Source organism: Arachis ipaensis, chromosome B03 (assembly GCF_000816755.2).
Source record: "Arachis ipaensis cultivar K30076 chromosome B03, Araip1.1, whole genome shotgun sequence".
Classification (NCBI taxonomy): domain Eukaryota; kingdom Viridiplantae; phylum Streptophyta; class Magnoliopsida; order Fabales; family Fabaceae; genus Arachis; species Arachis ipaensis.
This window is the reverse complement of record NC_029787.2, coordinates 22,209,338-22,228,309: the sequence shown is the minus strand read 5'-3', so window position 1 is coordinate 22,228,309 and position 18,972 is coordinate 22,209,338. Positions and strand designations below refer to the sequence as shown.

The 18,972-nt window shown below is 33.3% G+C and overlaps 2 protein-coding genes across 7 annotated transcripts; both read left to right on the top strand.

The window, feature by feature from the left end:
- LOC110269410 (serine/threonine-protein phosphatase 7 long form homolog) lies at window positions 4,377-6,951 on the top strand. Its single transcript, XM_021117218.1, has 5 exons — window positions 4,377-4,523; window positions 5,367-6,082; window positions 6,157-6,247; window positions 6,335-6,621; window positions 6,783-6,951. The coding sequence occupies exons 1-5, from the start codon at window positions 4,446-4,448 to the stop codon at window positions 6,949-6,951; spliced, it is 1,341 nt and encodes a 446-aa protein (XP_020972877.1). The 5' UTR covers window positions 4,377-4,445.
- LOC107629840 (snRNA-activating protein complex subunit) lies at window positions 11,646-18,289 on the top strand. 6 transcript variants are annotated; one of them, XM_016332758.2, is made up of 13 exons: window positions 11,646-11,784; window positions 12,009-12,220; window positions 13,565-13,871; window positions 13,954-14,004; window positions 14,103-14,169; window positions 14,243-14,295; window positions 15,146-15,203; window positions 15,804-15,892; window positions 15,981-16,065; window positions 16,584-16,679; window positions 16,849-16,974; window positions 17,051-17,311; window positions 17,720-18,289. In XM_016332758.2, exons 4-13 carry the CDS (start codon window positions 13,979-13,981, stop codon window positions 18,002-18,004), a joined length of 1,146 nt encoding a protein of 381 aa, XP_016188244.1. In that variant the 5' UTR covers window positions 11,646-11,784; window positions 12,009-12,220; window positions 13,565-13,871; window positions 13,954-13,978; the 3' UTR covers window positions 18,005-18,289. The 6 variants fall into 6 exon arrangements, with proteins under 6 accessions (XP_016188244.1, XP_016188245.1, XP_016188242.1 ...); XM_016332759.2 differs by having other exon boundaries at window positions 13,954-14,009; window positions 14,129-14,169; XM_016332756.2 differs by having other exon boundaries at window positions 13,954-14,009.

The window sequence follows — 18,972 nt, the reverse complement described above, 5'->3', positions numbered from 1 at the left end:
TTTAATGTATAATTTTAGATATTCAAACTTAATAATTTCTAAACTAGCTTCAAAGTTTCACAACATCTATAATTTATTATTAAAAATTTACAAAATAATAAATTTTTAAGTTGAAATCAAATAATTAGCAATAACATTAAAATTACGTTTGTTTTTTAAAAACAAGATAAGATAAGATATTGAGAAAAAGACATAAGATATAGAGACATAAAATTTTATGTTTTTATATTTTATTTGGTGATAAATTAAAATAAATTATGAAAATCTAATTTATTCTCTTTTTTTTCATTCAAAAAATTAGATCTGTACACGAATCGGATCGAATCGGATATAACCTAAAATTCTATCCGATCTGCATTACACTTATCGGATCGGATTAGATACGATATCCGTATTTTTTTCAGGCCATATCCGATCCGCATCGGATTGAATCAGATATCGGGTATATCCGCATAATTAAAAAAATAACTATTTTAAGATTCTATTTGGCTATTTTTACAAAAATATCCATAAAATTCATTTTTCACCTGTTTAACAGCTTAAGCCTATTTACTCCTAAAATATTATCAATAAAAGTTCTCTTGAATAATAAAAAAAAAATAATAACAAAGATTTAAGTTTAATTATTCTAAATTGAAGTATAACATAAAAAATTAAAAACAAGATATCATAAAATTCATAAAACAACACACTAAAATTTATATCATATTAGGGTTTACTTTCTTAAATTATGCTATTTATATCCTACCATAGTGTGGATCGGATAATATCCGCAAAATTCGGATTGGATGCGGATAATTACTACGGATATGCGGATATTATCCGATCCATGTGCAGCCCTACAAAAAATTTGAGATGAAAAATATAATAATAAAAAAATATAATTATAAAAAAATTAACAAAAATAATGAAAAAAATGAAAAATAAGTTGTGTCACTTGTTAGTGTGTCCGTGTCCTTCCTGTTAGGATAGACACAAAATACACTAATTCAGTGTCTTTGGACACATTGTCTCTGTCCATGTCTCCTCTCTCAAACACGATTTTGTGTCTCTGAATCTTGTCTCAGTGTCCTATATATCTGTAAACAAACGCAGCCTAATGTGTCATCACATCAACAACAAAAAATCAGAATAAAAAATATTCAACAATAACTTCAATAATAAAAAATAAGAACATTATTTGTATTTTACATAAAGTGAATAATGGAGATCTTCAAACCAAGAATCATATAATCCTAACATAAAACAAAGTTCAATTCAATTACAAATTTTTAAACCTTAAGAATATAAGAGAGCCAAAGCATATCATTATATTTAGTTTGAGTTCTAATCCATTAATCAGCAGCTGAATTTAACTTCTGAATTCAAACTAAATTAAAAACACAGCAGCAACAAAAACTAAATTGAATCCAATTTCAAACTTAGAATCCAAATTAATTTGAATTCAGAATCACGTCAGCATTTAACAAATTAAATAAATAATCCAATTCCAAACTCAGAACACAAATTCAGTTTAGAATCTTAAAAATTAATTGGACAAAAAGATAAACTCAAAATTAATTTTGGGAGTCAGAGAGTCGGGAATACAGGAAAGAATGATATAGAGAAGAACGACCAGGTTAGAGTCGAGGAGTTTACTGTCGACGACGTCGAAGAAGCATGCAACGACACTCGCGGTAGAGAATGGAGAGGCGAGCAAAAAGGCGATTTGGGCGGCGAGCCGACGACAGAGATGAAGTAAACGAACCAGAAACAGAGGAACGTGGGTGGGGTGATCAACGCTGGTTGCATCAACGAGGAGAGGAGGAGTCAAGGAGTGCTTACTGTAGAGGTGAGCCGACAAGATGAGCGATGTGCGGCAGTGAAGTGAGTTACGGACTTAGGGTTGCTGGATTGGACGATTGGTAGTGGTTAATGGATCAGGTCACAAAACACAATGTTTTTGGTCAAATTCAAAAAATCGGTTGGGTCCTGGTTCGGTTTGACCAATCGGTTACCGGCCGATTTAGCGGTTCTATTCTGGTTTTTTTGTTTCTACGATTTTGGAGTATGACCAAACTGTAATTGCCATCGGTTCGCGATTCGACCGATTTGACCGGTTGGTTTGAACCAATTTTCAGAATCTTGGTTTACAGTATAAACGAAGTATGTGTATTTTTCCAAATTCCATATATCTCGTTTGCAAATGAGATAAAACCAAATAAAATTGGGTCTTATCTCTTTACCATGTAAACGAGATATAACCAAATTTAATTCGTTTACACTATAAATAAAATATGTAAAAAAAATAAAAATTGATAAATATACTAAAAATTAGGGTAAAAAACTCAAATAAGCCAAAGGGAGCAAAATTTTACACAAATCCGCCAAATCAAAATCTGCTTCATGAATCCACCAATGCACATCTATATGTAGTTTGAACCAGCCTGATTTGAACTCCATTTCTACATAATTCGAACCAACTTGGATCAAATTATACACAAACATACGCACACACTAATTCGAACCAGCTTGGTTCGAATTATACACTTATTAAAAAAATTAATAATTTAAAAATTAAATAAATATATATTTTATTTTATACATTAAAAAAAGCTAACAAAATATTTAATTACGAGACTTCTTTAAAATATTAATGAGCTATCGATTCGAATTCCATACAATACTCTTTTGTCCATTTTTAATAACTCACGAATATTTTTTAATAAATTTTTTTAATAAATTTATTTAAATTATACTACAAAAAATATTTGATCCTATGCAAAACAATTTAAAAAAAATGGCTTAAAAAATATTAGAAGTACTATAAAAATTTGTAACGTTCTAATAACTTAGGTAAATACATGCATGTACTCAAATTTTAAATAAAATACTCTACATAGTCAATAATAATTTAGAAATAAAAGAAAATATTTTATTCCATATAAAATAATTAAAAAAATATTTTATTCTATACAAAATAATTTTAAAAAAATGGCTTAAAAGATGTTATGAGTACTATAAAAGTTTGTAGTATTCTAGTGATTTAGGTAAATACATGATAAAAATATTTTTTCTTTAATTTTTAAATTATTATTGACTATGCAGAGTATTTCTTTAATGTCCTAAGTCATTAGAACGTTACAAATTTTTATAGTACTCTTAATATTTTTTAAGCCATTTTTTTTAAATTGTTTTGCATAGGATCAAATATTTTTTTAGTATAATTTAAATAAATTTATTAAAAAAATTTATTAAAAAATATTTATGAGTTATTAAAAATGGACAAAAGAGTATTGTATGGAATTTGAATTGATAGCTCATTAATATTTCAAAATTCGAACCAAACTGGTTCGAATTATGTAAAAATGAAGTTCGAATCAGACTGGTTCGAACTACATGTAAATGTGCATTGGTTGATTCATGAAGCAGATTTTGATTTGGCAGATTTGTGTAAAATTTTGCTTCCCTTGGTTTATTAATGTGATTTGCCCTAAAAATTACTTATATCTATAAATAAAATATTTAAATTATTTATTTTAAAAATTTATTTTTTTGTTATCTACAGTAATCTCTAACCCGACAGATTAAGAAATAAAAAAATGATTTATTATTACTATAATAGCATTTTTATGGCCCAATTTAATTTTTATGTCCGAAAAATATTTTATGGTCCAAAAAACATACAGCAAACAAAAAAGCTTCAACGTGATACATTATACTCATTTCATTTTGTTCAACAAGATAACAAAAAAAAAACACATAGACCTTAATGTGATACCAAATAAAAAAATCTAATATTGTCCATATACATCACTATTTGAAAACGATCTGTTATCACACATAAGATCATTTTCAGTAGGGAACTCATCCCAGTTCTTGTTTATGGCCCACCTGTCATAAAAAGTAACTCCACATCAGCTTTTGCGTCATAAACAGCGTGCTGGAACTCATTTCTTCTCCCTTCCAATGGTTAGAATTCCTATATGTCAGAAAAAAGTGAAAGAGGAACTCACTATTGGAGATGCTCTAAATGATGAGAGTTTAAAAGCAACATAAATACGCATTTACTCTTTCACCATGCCACCTAGTTTTAGCACCTGCAGGAAAATATCCGCAAATTAATTTTCTTATGGAGGCTACATTAGTGTAGGACGCAGATATGGAGAGTAGGAGAGTTTTACCGGGTTGTGGTGTCAGGAAGACACTAATCGGACCGTGCGAGTTGCTTAGGAGAACTCGGACCTTCCGATTTCCTCCTCTAAAAGCGGACCATCCGATTTGCTCTTTCATAGGCCCCGTGTTGTTGGCGTGGGACTTCCCACAGACGGTGCCCCTTTAAGAGTCATTGCATGCGTACCTAGGAAATTCACTTTCCCTTCCTTCCCTACCTAGCATACAGAACTTCATCTTCTTCCTCCCTCAACGTTTTCAGCTTCATCTGTTTGAGGAAAAAAAAAGCTAAAATGTCAAAGAAATCAAAACCTAGAAATGTTGATCGTCCAGAACTTCACATTGTAAAATATCTCAGCTATTCTGATTATGTAAGCTTTTTTGTTAAATCTCTTTTATATTTTCAGAATTATATTTTTTATTTTTAGAAATTTAATTATATTTATAGTTGTTAGGAGTTGAACTGAAGAACATATATATGAGTTAGTGTATAATTTTATTGATAGAAATTTAAAAATAAATGTTTAAATAAGGTGTAAATGTAGTTGGTTCTTGTTTAGAGTTGTTTGTAATATAATAAATTTTTGTAATAATATTTGAAATTAGAGTAGTTAACTGTTATGTTTAATTTTAAGAATTTATGGTTATATGTTTAAGTAATAGTTAGAAACATGTGTATTTAAAAATAAGTAATTTTTGTTTAGACCTTTTTTTCAATATAATAGATTAGTATTAAAAATGACTTGTTTATAAGCTTTTATAATAATTTTAGAAATAATAATTAATTAGTTAATTGTTATAATTAATTAAAAAATTATAATTTTAGGATACTTTTGGTGTATATTTTCTTGGAACAATGTTGATAATTTTAAATAGTAAATTAGGATCTGTGTAGTATAATGTATTTGCATTTTTGGTAGTAATTACTTGTTTCTTGTTAGCCTTTTAATAGACAGAAGTATGTTATTTTAGTTGAGGTTTTATTATTATTACATTTGAACATTATTAGTTAAATAGAAAGTGAAAGTATGTATTAGTGATTATTATCTGCAGTAAGTTAGATATAGGGTCTATGTACATTAATTAAAATTAGAGATAAAAATGTTATTACTTAGTAAATTGGATTCAATATAATTATATGTTTTAATTAGATTTTTTAAAATTATGTATGATAGTTGTGTAATTTGAATCGTGCTTGTGTTATGCTTTTGTAGGGTTTACGGATGTTGACATGTGATCACCATGTCCCTCCGGATCGGTACAATAAGAGAGTGGAGGAGTATTTACGATCAACTGGGTTTTACCATGTCGCCCAGATTGGAGTTGTTCAATGTCAGAAAGCACTGGTAAATGCTTTAGTGGAAAGGTGGCACCCGGACACACATACCTTTCACCTTCCGGTTGGTGAATGTGCCGTGACACTAGAAGACGTGGCTATGATCTTTGGTCTTCCGACCGACGGCCTTCCAGTGACAGGGATGACTTTGAGTAGTTTAGAAGTCTTAGAGGTGGAGTGTCTGCACCAATTTGGGGTCGCACCGAGAAAGTCGGATTGTCGAGGAAGCGGCATAAAACTGACGTGGCTACGGGATTTAAAAGAACAGTTACAGTTGACTGATGAGAACAGTATACAGGTGTACGTTAAGTGCCACATCATGTTGTTGATCGGTACGATCTTGTTTGGAGACAAGTCTGAGGCATCTGTCCACTGGAAGTTTCTACCTCTGCTGAGTGATTTTGCTAGTATTAGACAGTATAGTTGGGGATCAGCATGCCTAGCTCACCTGTACAGGAGTTTATGCAGGGTATCACGTTTTGACTGTAAGGAAATTGATGGTCCGCTAACACTTCTACTGTGTTGGGCATGGATGCGCCTACCATATCTAGCGCTGATTCCTAGGGAACCTCGTAGTTTTCCGCTTGCAAACAGGTTACATTATCTTACATTTACCTGGTATCTTCATGTTTAGAATCCAATTATGTTAATGAGATGCGTTATATTAGGTGGTGTAACTGGGAGCGTGGAGACCGAGTCTATAGATATCTCAAGCTTGCTCATTTTAGGAAGGCCTTGGATGATCTTCAGGAAAGCCAGGTGTGTTTGCATTAACGTTCTATTTGGGTCAATTCTAGTGATTTAGTTATTTGGATTTTAATTATTTGTTTGCTTTATTGTTACCAGTTTTTGTGGGTTGCATATTCTGTTGATCGTGTTGATCCAGACATAATTCCTGCAGAAATCTATATACACTCGGTGATCTGGAGTGCAACGGTTCCGTTGGTATCTTTTGAGTGTATTGAATGGCATGCTACCGACAGGTTTAGACAACAGTTCGGTTTCATTCAGGGAGTTTCTCATCAGGAACGGAATCTAGACCGGGCACATGGAGAAGTCTTAACTGGTCCTAAGAATTTGAATTGGGCCACAGCCACGAGTCATTCATTTTGGGTGATGCAGTGGACAAACAGGTATAATCACGTTCTTACTGAGGAACCCATGGCTCCACAGTAGCCATTAGATACTTATATGTACTGGTACCGTTCAAAGTATGGCGATCACTTGAACTTGTCGGATCTTGTGGTCCAAGAGGATGTTGAGGGTGACCAGGTTATGGATGATATAAATGAAGAGCAGGAGCCATAGTCACCACTGCCTCCACCGCCATCTCCACCTCCACCTCCACCTCCACCTCCACCGCCAGAAGAACAACATCATTCTACAAGCCAATATGTACCTCAGACACAGTTTATTACGTCGTTCCCGATACATCAGCAGCATTGGGTTACGCCACAGTTTGACTCAAGGGACGGAGGTTCTTTTAGCCAGTTGCTTGGGTTCATGGCCTCAGATGCCGACCAAGCACAACATGGCCATCAGGCCGACTTCATGGTGGGTAGGCATTCGTTTGACGCGAGGTATCCATTTCTCACCTACTCGGTTGCTTCTAGAGGATTTGTATTTGGTGATTCTAGTAGGAGTGTCGGTGGTCGAGGAGTTCTGAATAGTCAAAACCCAAACCATGTTTTGATGACTTTGATTGAAGAAAATGCTAAGACATTTGAGCATGAGACTGATGAGTACTTAGTGGATGAGCCAGATGACGAGGAAGACGAGGGAGATGAGGACGAGGACACAGAGGAGGAAGAAGATGAGGACATGGACCAGGATGAAAAATCCTGTAATGACGCAGGTTCAATATTGCTTTACTTATTCAGTCAATTGATGTTATCACAGTATTGTATGGTTTGTTGGGTAGGAATGATTAAATTATACGCTTGTTTGGTCAATTGATGATATTATATTCATGTATGGTATGTTGGTTAAGGTTGATTATACTATATACTTGCTTGGTCTGATTGCATTATATACAGGTGACAAAAGTACTCCCGTTGAGACAGGCAAATGCTACAATTTCAGGATTGATCTACCGCGTCGTAGCGCGAGTCGATACACGTCGTCTGTGTTCAAAAAGGCTGCGAAGAAATGTAAGAACCTTGTGAACTTTGAAAAGTGGACAGCAAGAAAGTAGTTGTGGTGTAGTTAGTTTTCTCTATGTATCAGTTATCTTTCGTCAAGTATACTTTAACTACTTATGTATGACTAAGCTTTCCTAAGTACCAACTAAGTATTGTTTCAGATGAATTTCTTAAATTTCATTAAACAATTGTACATATGATGACTTTGCATGTGAATCTTTACTTGGACATAGGTTACAATGATTCAGTTATCATAAAGTACATTGACACAGGTTATAATGATTCAATTATCATAAGGTACATGTACATAAGGTTACAATGATTCAATTATCATAAAGTACATGTACATAAGTTACATTTTTTTCAAATATCATATGAATCTACTGCGCATTATGGTCAGTACCTGGACCACCTCCCTGACGGCATCTACTACGATTGTGTCCGTCAGCCGCACATTGCCTACATCGCCTCGAACGACGTAACATCTGTGTGTCCATTTCATTCAAGAAGCGCGTCATCCTGGGGCGACCTTTGGAAACGCGTCTCAGATACGGATTTGGTACGAATCGAGGACCATTGTAAGAAGGCCACGTAGTTAGATTCCCGAGTGGCCTAAACCTAGCCCGATAAACGCGTCTAACTTGGTCCATCTTAAAAACATAATGCACATACACCTGCCAATCTAGTCGTTGATTTGCACAACATGCAAACACATGCCGACAAAGAATCCGGTCTACCTGGAACTCACCACAGTCACATCGTTGACGACGGAGATCAACAGCATACTCCACTCCACTTGGCATCTCGCGCACTTCAAAGACCTCATTCTGCCTGTCGAAACAATTAACCTGAATGTTTCCTAATGCAAGTTGATTTGCATGAATTTTGGAGGTCACATGCTCAGAAAAAACATGGCCATCATTGATCCGAGCCTCTGCCTCAGCTCTTTTCCGTGTGAACAACTCATTAAGTCTGTAGAATGACTTAATAAACTTTTGCCATCTGCGAATTCACCATCTGCGACTAAAGAAACTTCTGTCAGGACGGCAGCCATACCATAAGTATTTAATAAACGATTGTGTAATGACCAAAATTAAAAGTAAATCAGTACTGACAACATTAATAATGATATAAATAAGCTTTACATTACGTTATTATCTCAATCTCAATAAAATAAAAACACAAACACATTAATACATACTGTTAATTAATACAAATTATCTAAATAACTAAAAATAAATACTAATCGCCTAAATAACTAAAAATAAATACTATAACAAATACTCATTAATAAATCCTAATTAACTAAATAACTAAATAAATACAAATTAACTAAATCACTAAAAATAAATAGTAATCGCCTAAATAACTAAAAACAAATACTATCACAAATACTAATGAATTAACCCTAATTAACTAAATAACTAAATTAATAAAAATTAACTAAATAACTAAAAATAAATACCAATACCCTAAATAACTTCATAAATACCATAATAAATACTTATTAATAAATCCTAATTAACTAAATAACTAAATAAGTACGATTTAACTAAATAACTAAATAAGTACGATTTAACTAAATAACTAAAAATAAATACCAATACCCTAAATAACTTCATAAATACTATAATAAATACTTATTAATAAATCCTAATTAACTAAATAACTAAATAAGTACGATTTAACTAAATAACTAAAAATAAATACCAATTGCCTAAATAACTTCATAAATACTATAATAAATACTTATTAATAAATCCTAATTAACAAAATAACTAAATAAATACTGGTTAATAAATACTAATTATTTCAAAATATTTTTATCTTAAACTTGACTAAATAAACTTTTTTACAAATAATAGATTGACACCTGCACTCATATAGCCCAGAAACTCTGGAGCATGCATGGCTTCCAAATCCAAAACTCGCATGAAAGATGGTTCCTCAAATGGCACCTCGTTCGCGAGTGCATTTGCCACGTCTGTCACATTCGGAGCCATAGTGTCGTCACCTTGCTCTTCATCTCCGTCTGGACCAACAACTTCGTAATTGCTTTCGAACTCTTCCTCAATGTCACTATTGTAGTCTTCTCGTAAAATATTTCGGTCGGCCTCAGATTGTTCGAATTCAATGTACAACTCGATGAACGAGATTTGAGCACGACTTTCAATATACATTGAAAACATCTCCTGCATGCTCGCCTCATCCGTTGTATATTTGGTCTGAAATTGAACGAATCCACCAAATACTGGTACAGGATATCTGTATAAAATACATAATATTTTTCTTGACATATACGAATCTATATCTTCTCACAAATCACGCCTTTAAGCTCTTCAAACGAAATTGTGAAGGGAATAACAACATCTAACGGATCTTCACAAACAAATTTTACTCCTTCAGGCGCTTGCAACAAAATCTGACCAAAATAATACACTTTTAAAAGGACTCTATCATCCATTCCTCTCACTCACTTAAACAAAAACAGAAACTTTACCATCAATTTTTTTTTCCAACCCAAGTAAACAGACACCAGACCCAGAGAAAGAAGAAGAGAAGTCGAACAAGATGAAGAAACTTGGATCTGGTCGGCTGTCTACGGTTCGCACACCTTCACAAGTATATATATACACACACAACTCGGACCAACCGAGTTGTTTAACCTAATTCAAAAATACTATATAATAATGAAAACGGATCGTCCGATTTCATTTACTGTAAATTAAAAAAAAAATAGTCCTCATGCACAACTCGGACCCAGTGACTAGTAGAACCAAATTCGAAAAACAAATCAACAGAGAAAATGGACCATCCGATTTGATCACGGAGATATCGCACGGTCCGATTTTGTTTAAGTGAATTTCGTATCCTCTAAACAAAACGGACCCTCCAATTTGCATACAAAATTTAAAAAACAAAGAATCAGCCGAAAATATCTTTTTCAGCACACTAATATATTCTTAACATTTTTTTGGATAGTTATCTGAGCCAATTTTTTTAGTAATAGAAAAACATTGTATATAATTTAATATCATGGTTAATTAATATGTTTTTTTATATAGATTTTATTTATTTTATTAAAAAAAATTTAAACTCTCAAATTTGAGAGTTAAATGTTCATAATACACAAATTAGAGATTCTAATTTGTGATAAAATAAAATTTTGTTTGATGTAAAACAAATTAAGAATCTAATTTACATGTTTCAAAAAATTTTCCATAACAAATCTACCTCTCAAATTTGTAAATAAAAAAAAAACAAAAAAACCACTTAAATTATAACACAAAGGGTTAACTGCAAAAAACGCCCCTTAATTATTTAAACGCTGACAAAAATGTACCCGAATGTTACTATCAACAAAAATGCCTTTAAATAATTTAAAAATACAACAAAAATACCCAACAGTAAATATGTATTTTTAAAAAATACTTTAGAGATTGAATTTTGATGTAATTTTTTGCAAGCATGATTAGAAAAATAATAATATCTCAATTTTATAATTATTCTTACAAAAAATTGCATCAAAATTTAATCTCTAAGGCATTTTTTGAAAATACATATTTACTGTTGGGTATTTTTGTTGTGTTTTTAAATTATTTAAAGGTATTTTTGTCGATAGTAAAATTTGGGTGTATTTTTTGTCGGCGTTTAAATAATTCGGGGGAGTTTTTGGTAGTTAACCCTAACACAAAAAATAAAAAACCAGTTATCGGATCCGGCTCAACACAGGCACAGTTTGACTGGAAATTCTGTCATTTGGTCGAGTTGAACCACCCTTCGAACCGCCTAACATCAGACCCGTAAAAAAGGTTTGATACGCCTGGGTTTCATCAAAACGACGTACCCTAATCTGCTCAGTGATCAGCCTCAAGACCTCAACGAACGTCTCCTTCCTCTCGCACTCACCACTCAGTCTCGTCACTCGCTCATCTCTCTCACTGTCGCTCTCGCACTCAAGCTCTCTCGTCTCCAGTCTCGCACTCAAGCTCGTCGTCTCGTCGCCGTCTCGCACTCAGTCGCGCGCCTTTCCTGCGCTCGTCGTCGCCGGCGGCAGAACCAGCAGGTCCCGGGGATTGTCGTCGTTGTTGTATTCTTGCCTCGGGCCTCACTATCAGCTTCCTTTGCGCAACCAGCAGCTGGTCCCCCGATTTGGTGAGTTGCAACAAATTCCCCTGTTCTTTCTTTTTCAATTTTGTTGCTGTAATTATCACTGAGCCTTGAATTTGTTGCTGTCTTGCTGAAATAATCACCTAGCTAAATCTTGTATTGCTGAAAATTATCATAGTTGAATTCGTTGTTGAAAATTGTCAATCAGATGAATTTGTTGCTCTAAGTTTTGATTCTTAGTATTGATTGATTTATTTATTCTTACATAGGCGGTATTGATTTATTCTTAGCTGTGTCTTCTCTCTCCACCGTCGTTGTTGCTATGTAATATCTCTCCAGCGAGGCTGCAACCTGTGACCTCATCGCCAATCTGCTCTCCTCTGGTGTTATGTGCCTCTCTCCGCCGCTGTTGTGCTCTCTACTCATCCAGTTTCGGTCACTTCCTCTGTACTCTCTCGCCGCCAGTCAGCTCTCTCCAACGGTGTGCTCTCTTGTACTTTTGTTTGCCGCTCTCGATATCTTGGCTTTTGATTACTTGATTATTGAATATTTTTGAAATTTCTATTTTCTTAGATTGGGTTAAAATACAGTGGGTGATTAAGCTTGATTAATTTACTTGTGTATGATTAAACCTTGTTACTTTAAGAAAGAATGGACTAATTAACATTCTGGAGCCTTAATTTGCTTCTGTTTTGCTTGCCATTAGAATTTAATTAGACAAATGGAAGGAGATAGGCCTTATTTTGCTTCTGTTTTGCTGGCCATTTAGGTTTCCTAATCCATCTTCATTAAACACGATATAATAAGTGCCTTGCATATGATTGTTTGCAGTTCTTGATTAATATTTTGTTCCTATTTGGATCTTGAACATATGGCATTTCAAATGCCTAACAATTTGTAATATGTGTGAAAGGATCTGCTGCATCTTTACAGGCTATTTCCCTTGAAATTGCTTGCTTTGCTTTGATCAGCTGATGTAATAAATTTGGAACTTAATCAAAATTCAGAATTGTCAATATTTAAAAAAATTGTCAAGTTTTATTACATTTTTCTCCATGCCTGGAGAATACAATTAACATAAACATAATACATAAGAAGAATATGGATGGATCGTTTTGGCCCTTGATTTGTCGTTGTTATGTGATCTGATGTTTTGATGAATTTAACTATTGATCTGTCATTTTTGCTTCTGAACATTGATTTTCAATTGTTGCAATTGTCACAAAATGAGCTTTTAGTTTGATGCTGGAGTGTACTATAAGATATTGTAGTGTGAGACTATGCTGTTTACAGTGGGCACTGGAATTGTTTGGTTTTGATGCTGGGCAGCGTACTCTCTAATTCTATGATAAGTTTCAGAGTTAATTGTGTCTTGTTTGTCATCTGTTTTTTAAGTGGTTAATTGGGTTTACTGTTTTCTTTTGGTTAGAAATGTCTTATACTTGTTTATTTATATTTTTGTACTCATTAAATTGAGTTAGCTGTTTCTGTCAAATCAATAAATTAATTTTGGATTTATTATATAATTATATCTTGTTCAACCGGTTCAATTAGTGACCCACTAGTGGAATATTGACTCAGTGCCTCAGCTGAGTCATTCACCAAATCAAATTTAATAACTACTTGATTTCCTGTATCAATGGCAAGTACTCAGGTTTCAAATGACTGCATGATTCTGGGGTGATGGGCTATAACTGCATGGCCAAATTTGAGCCAAACCTTGTATTTGTAATTATAGCCTCGGTATGAATGCCAGACATTTATTCTGGTGAATGAGTTGGGACATCCTTTTATGTCTGATGATTATGTTTTTGAATGGCAGTAGGCATGTCACAGTGGAAGCAACGATAGTAGAGCCTGGTCAAAGAACCTACTTCGTTCCTAAACCTCTTCAAATTTCTTTCCCCTGCCTGGATCTTTTTGTCTAGTAATTTGGAGCAGGAAGCTCTGTTTGTGCCTTTGGTGGTTAAGTTGTGTATTGTACGGCAATGGATTTCATAGAATCTTCAGTTCCAGAAGCACTAGATTGTGATCTCTCAATTCCAAGGGGTGGACCCATTTATGTTCCCAATATGGTCAGCCCCTCCACAAGGGTTCCTCAGTTTGAAAACTCTATAATTTCTGAACTTCAGGTCTCTCTCTCTCTCTCTCCCCAACAATTTTGCTACCTTTTCCCCTTAGTCTTCTTTGAAAAACTGTTTTTTGTTTATGCAGAATCTAGAGGCTGAATTATCACAAGATGCCACCCGAATCTCTGATGATGATGTCTCGTATGCATTCTTACTGTTATTGTTTTCCTCCTCTCATCACTGCTCATTAATACATAGGGTCTCTACTTGTTAATGGTATTGATACATTTTCAGGGTTGATGATCTTAAAATATTTACAGAGGACGAGCTAATGGATATGTCTTTGAAGGAAGTATTTGAGGTATTCTCCATGAACTTTTATATTTTTCCTTTTGTTTAATATTTGAACAGATTTAATGGAAGTGCTATTGTAGGGTATGGAGAACAATGAAAATCGTCCACCACCTTCAGACCAATCCAAAGTGGGGTTAGTCATGCATGATTTTTTGTTAGTTATTACACTAATGTAGACGGCCCTTATCTGAATTCATTTTATACTAGGTTTCAGACTCTTAGTTTTTTTTTTTTCGAGCTGTATTGCTTCTCTCCTTCAACCTTATTGTGGATATGTGCAAGACTAAAAGTAGCAACAGAATAAGAGTAGTAGATGTAGCATAGAATTAAAAAAGAGAGAGTAGATAAGAAACAGAGGAGCTGGAACATATCAAGGTGATACTCTCAGTCTTTGATATATTCATATAAGAACTAAGTACTGAAAAGAAGGGAGCAAGGTAGCATTTGAGGAGCCACCACTCTCCTAAGGTTCTTCGCAGCCTAGATCCTTCCTGCCATATTGATTCCCTTCATCAATCTTATACACTCTCAATACTCTCTCCTATAACAGGATTCATCCCTCATTCGTGCCCTCTCCAATAACTTCTCCAGCTGTCCTATTTGTTACATCAGCTGGTCCCACTTTATTTTATTTTCATCTCTCTTTTCTTTCATTCTTCTATTGTAAAATAAAAGGCGAAGGAGCTATTTTACCACTCTTTTCTCTAACTATCTTAATTGCTTCTTTTCGCTCATTCTTCTTTTTTTCTTCACTTGGGTACCTAACAATTTGGTTGCAATTATGTCAAATACATGAATCTTAGTAATGTTTATGTAGTTGTACTACATTGATACTTGTCGTAAATTCTTTAGTGAAAATGCCATATACAGGGAGCCTAACAAAAAAAAATCTTATTGCATCTCTTTCAATTTCTTTCTCTATCAAGTTTTACACTTTGCAGTGAACAAATTATGTAAAGAGTTTCTTGTTGGATTTGTTGTAGGGGTGATGAAAAGAGGTCAAGGAAAAAACGGAAAGGAACAAATACTCCTATTCTTGAGGTATGCCAACTCTCTAAAAGAAATTATGTTCATGGCATTATTTTATGGTTAAATTGTTTCTTTCGTGTTGATAGTGACATACATGATATGCCATGACATTTTATCTTTATATATACATGAACTATAACTTGAAGGGTTGGCCCCTAAAAAAATGCCGGGGGCTTGGGCTTGGGTCACCACCTTTAAAATGGGATATTAAACATTTCATCTTGGTTTGCAATTTTGTTTCGTGTATGAGCTGAATCATCTGGATTCAATTATGTTCTTTTGCATTTAAGTCGATTTGATTTGATTTGATTTGATTTTATTTTTTTATCGAAACGTGATCAAGTGGATATAAGCATGTTAAATGTGCAAAGGATGTGTCAGAACTGTTTCTGTATTTGCTGTTGTGTGATTCAATTAAGTTTGCTGTTAGAATAAATAATGGAAATCGAAGCTTTTCACATATAGACTTTGAAAGGATATGTGTGCACAATCCCTTTGGAACTTATGATCATTTAGCTTTTCAATATAAAATATCTCTCTCTAATATCCAACTTTTTTGTCCTTTTCAAAAGAAGAAAAGCAAAAATAATCATTTATTTCATTAATTTACAGAGTGGTTGTATAGAAAAGGTGGAGCAAGTTGTGAGAATCAAACAAAGGCAAGAAGAAGACAAGGAATCAGCGAGACTTCATTCATTTAAGTTGGTATCATTACTATTTATGTGATTATTCCATTTTTCATCAGATCTATCTATTATTCTAATTTAATGTATCTTGTCTTTGTTTTAGTCCTGCTTGCAAGATCATTGAAACCCTCAAACCAGGCAGGAACGAAAGGATGAGATCACTTAGGTCCACAAATTATACCAAAAAGGTTGCTTTGAGATTCTTATCTGATATAAAAAATCATTTGGTTTCAAATTGGAAAATATGCACACTAATGTTATCCTACTGTTAGTAGTTAGAGTAATTAACTAAGTTGTATGCACTTAGAGATGCGTGCCTTATTGAATTGCTGTATTTCTTGTTTATGTTGTTCTCTTTGTTGGATCATATATATGTCTAACTTTTATCTCTTAAGTAGTTAGTTTATGACCATTATTGACCAACTAAAAGCATTAAAATTCATGTCGGAAATAAATCAGGCATTACTTAAAGATTTCCATTTGTGACTTCGATGCAGTTCGCTGCTATCCTGAATTGATGCTTTTTCATTGGCTGCTTCCTCAATAATGGACTCCTAATATTTGTTCAATATCCAATATATCATTATTATACTACAAATAGGTTCGAACCGTAATTGACTTGTGTGTGCCTTAACTTCTTCTTCTTCTTCTTCTTCTTTCCATGTGTATGCGCTTCTAGTCATTCTTCTGGTTTAATGTATGGCAGGTCAGTGCAGCAGATCTTCAACAACACATACCTGTGACATTTCCTGAAGTTCTTCTATCCGTGGAGGTTTACCATAATGTTCGACAGTGTGTCAAGGTATTCAACATCAATAGTTCAATACCATATTGATTTTAACAATGCTAAAATTCAATATGTAATTTCTGAAAAAAAAAAACTCTCCTATAACAAGTTAACTACCACAAAACAGCTGATTAACAACAGGTTCATCTCTGCGTATTTGATATTTTTACTTTTATTTTGGTAGACCCAAGAGTTGTTAGTTCTTGGAAAGCAGCCTTTAACTGATTTAAGGGACAAGATCCATTGCTCAATGGACCAGGTGATGCAAAAAGCTGGGCAGTATGATCCTTCTGGATATTTTCTCATTGAAGTAAGCATCTCTTTTACACTGGTATTAAGGTGATTTTTTATTCCTTGTACATGACAAAAAGGTCACTTTTTTGTAGGATGTATTTTACACTGATTTGAGAGACCCATCTGCTATTAATTATGCCAAACCTATACTGGATTGGCTCCGAAACTCAAAGGAGGAGGTGCAAAAAAAATGGGAATATATTATAAGTGGCAGACTACACCAGAAACATAAAGCAATTATGGGTGAAGTATCTGCATCAAACTTGCCTCGCTTTGCATCGATTGAGATGCAAAAGATACGTTTTTGTGACTTACTATTTCGACTTGGTGCTGGATACCTCTATTGTCACCAGGTAATTTCGTTTTAGTTCTCGGAATTAATGTTTGGTTATTACCCTCTTCCCATAGACACGTATGGTAAATCAAAGGGAAGTGTAGCTTAGCTTTTGCAATTTTACATCAGAGGGTAAAAGGGCTAACTACAGATACTTGAATACCATGATTTTTCTTATGCATAGAATGTTAGATGTGCATCTAATTTTTGCTCAAAATATATTAGAAGAAATCACGACACAGTTGCTTTCTTTTTTGTACGAGCAATGCTACGTGACTAACAAAATTTATCATTTTTGGCCAACACTAAAATCCTAAGTACTAAATTCTAAATCATAAACTTTAAACCCTAGTTAAAAATAAGGTGTTGGCAAATATTAATAAAAAGATGTTGGCCTCCCTGACATTTATCTTTTTCATATCTGCAGGGTGATTGCACGCATACCTTAGTGATTCGAGATATGAGGTTATTTCATACCGATGATGTGCATAATCGGACGGTTTATCCAATAGTCACCTTTCAACTGAAAACGGTTTTTAAGAAATGCAGTGCTTGCAAAATATTCAGAGCTACAAAGGTAACAGCCGATGACAAATGGACACCACAAAACCCTTGTTACTTTTGTGATGAATGTTTTTCGCTCCTCCACTTCAACGACGATGGCTTGCCATATTATAACAGCTTCCTAGAATATGATTATAATCACGATTAGTTCCTTTTAGTTTGAAGAACACTTTCACGAGGATGTCATAAAAAAACAAAAATTGCATTTGGTGGTGCATTTAGTTTGGTATCTACGGAAGCGCTAAAATCTCCGGAGCCAAGAGGATAGTATAGAGCGTAGTGTTAGATTAGATGGGCACTTGCATCTTTTAGAGGCATGTTTGCAAATTTTATGAACTAGATTTAGAGTCCCACAATGTACGAAAAATGAACGGTATAAATTTTTTGCACAAAATCTTTTAGATAATTAAAATGATACTGGAGAAATTTTGTATTTTATAGTTATAACATAATCAACCAATATAACTTAAAAAGTTAAAACAGAATTGTATTGTAATAAATTTTATAGTATAATACAATGATAATATAATAGTAATATAAATTCTCAAGAATATATACTAAATATTTGTCAATTTTAAATTAATATTCATTAATTTTAAATTTATAAACTAATTAAAAAAAAAAACTAAATATACCTCACTAAATCTTAAACACTAAACTAAAAATTTTACACCCTTAACCCCTAAATCCTAACTTCTAAATACTAAACTCTCAAGAACATACTCTAAACCCAAATCCCAAATCTAAAATACCCCAACTCTAACCTAATCCTAAACTATAATCTCAAATTACAAACTCTAAACACTCAATCCAAAATAAAAAATAATATTGAATAAAAAAACCCTTAAACATTAGTAGTGCCTTTGTTTAACTTGTTTAATTAGAATGATTTATTTTAAAATATATTATGCAACGTTAATTACTAATAGTTTTAAATTAAAAAATTTCAAATTATTTTTTTTCAAGTTTTTATTAATTTCAAATTATGAAATTCATTCTACTAGCTTTGTTTATTTCAATTTTTATAATTTCACACCCTTCTAGGTTATTTCTTCCTGGATTTATTTTTTTTCTTTAAGTTCAAGTTCGATTCATTTAATTTATGAGCTCAATTTC

What these genes read in the sequence shown, in the direction of transcription:
- LOC110269410 (XM_021117218.1), top strand. Translation starts at nt 4,446, where the DNA reads ATGTCAAAGAAATCAAAACCTAGAAATGTTGATCGTCCAGAACTTCAC. An exon ending in ATCTCAGCTATTCTGATTAT is followed by an intron (nt 4,524 to 5,366) that starts GTAAGCTTTTTT and finishes ATGCTTTTGTAG; the next exon opens with GGTTTACGGATGTTGACATG. An exon ending in GTGATGCAGTGGACAAACAG is followed by an intron (nt 6,622 to 6,782) that starts GTATAATCACGT and finishes ATATAAATGAAG; the next exon opens with AGCAGGAGCCATAGTCACCA.
- LOC107629840 (XM_016332756.2), top strand. Translation starts at nt 13,728, where the DNA reads ATGGATTTCATAGAATCTTCAGTTCCAGAAGCACTAGATTGTGATCTC. An exon ending in TCAGACCAATCCAAAGTGGG is followed by an intron (nt 14,296 to 15,145) that starts GTTAGTCATGCA and finishes GATTTGTTGTAG; the next exon opens with GGGTGATGAAAAGAGGTCAA. An exon ending in CTGGATATTTTCTCATTGAA is followed by an intron (nt 16,975 to 17,050) that starts GTAAGCATCTCT and finishes ACTTTTTTGTAG; the next exon opens with GATGTATTTTACACTGATTT.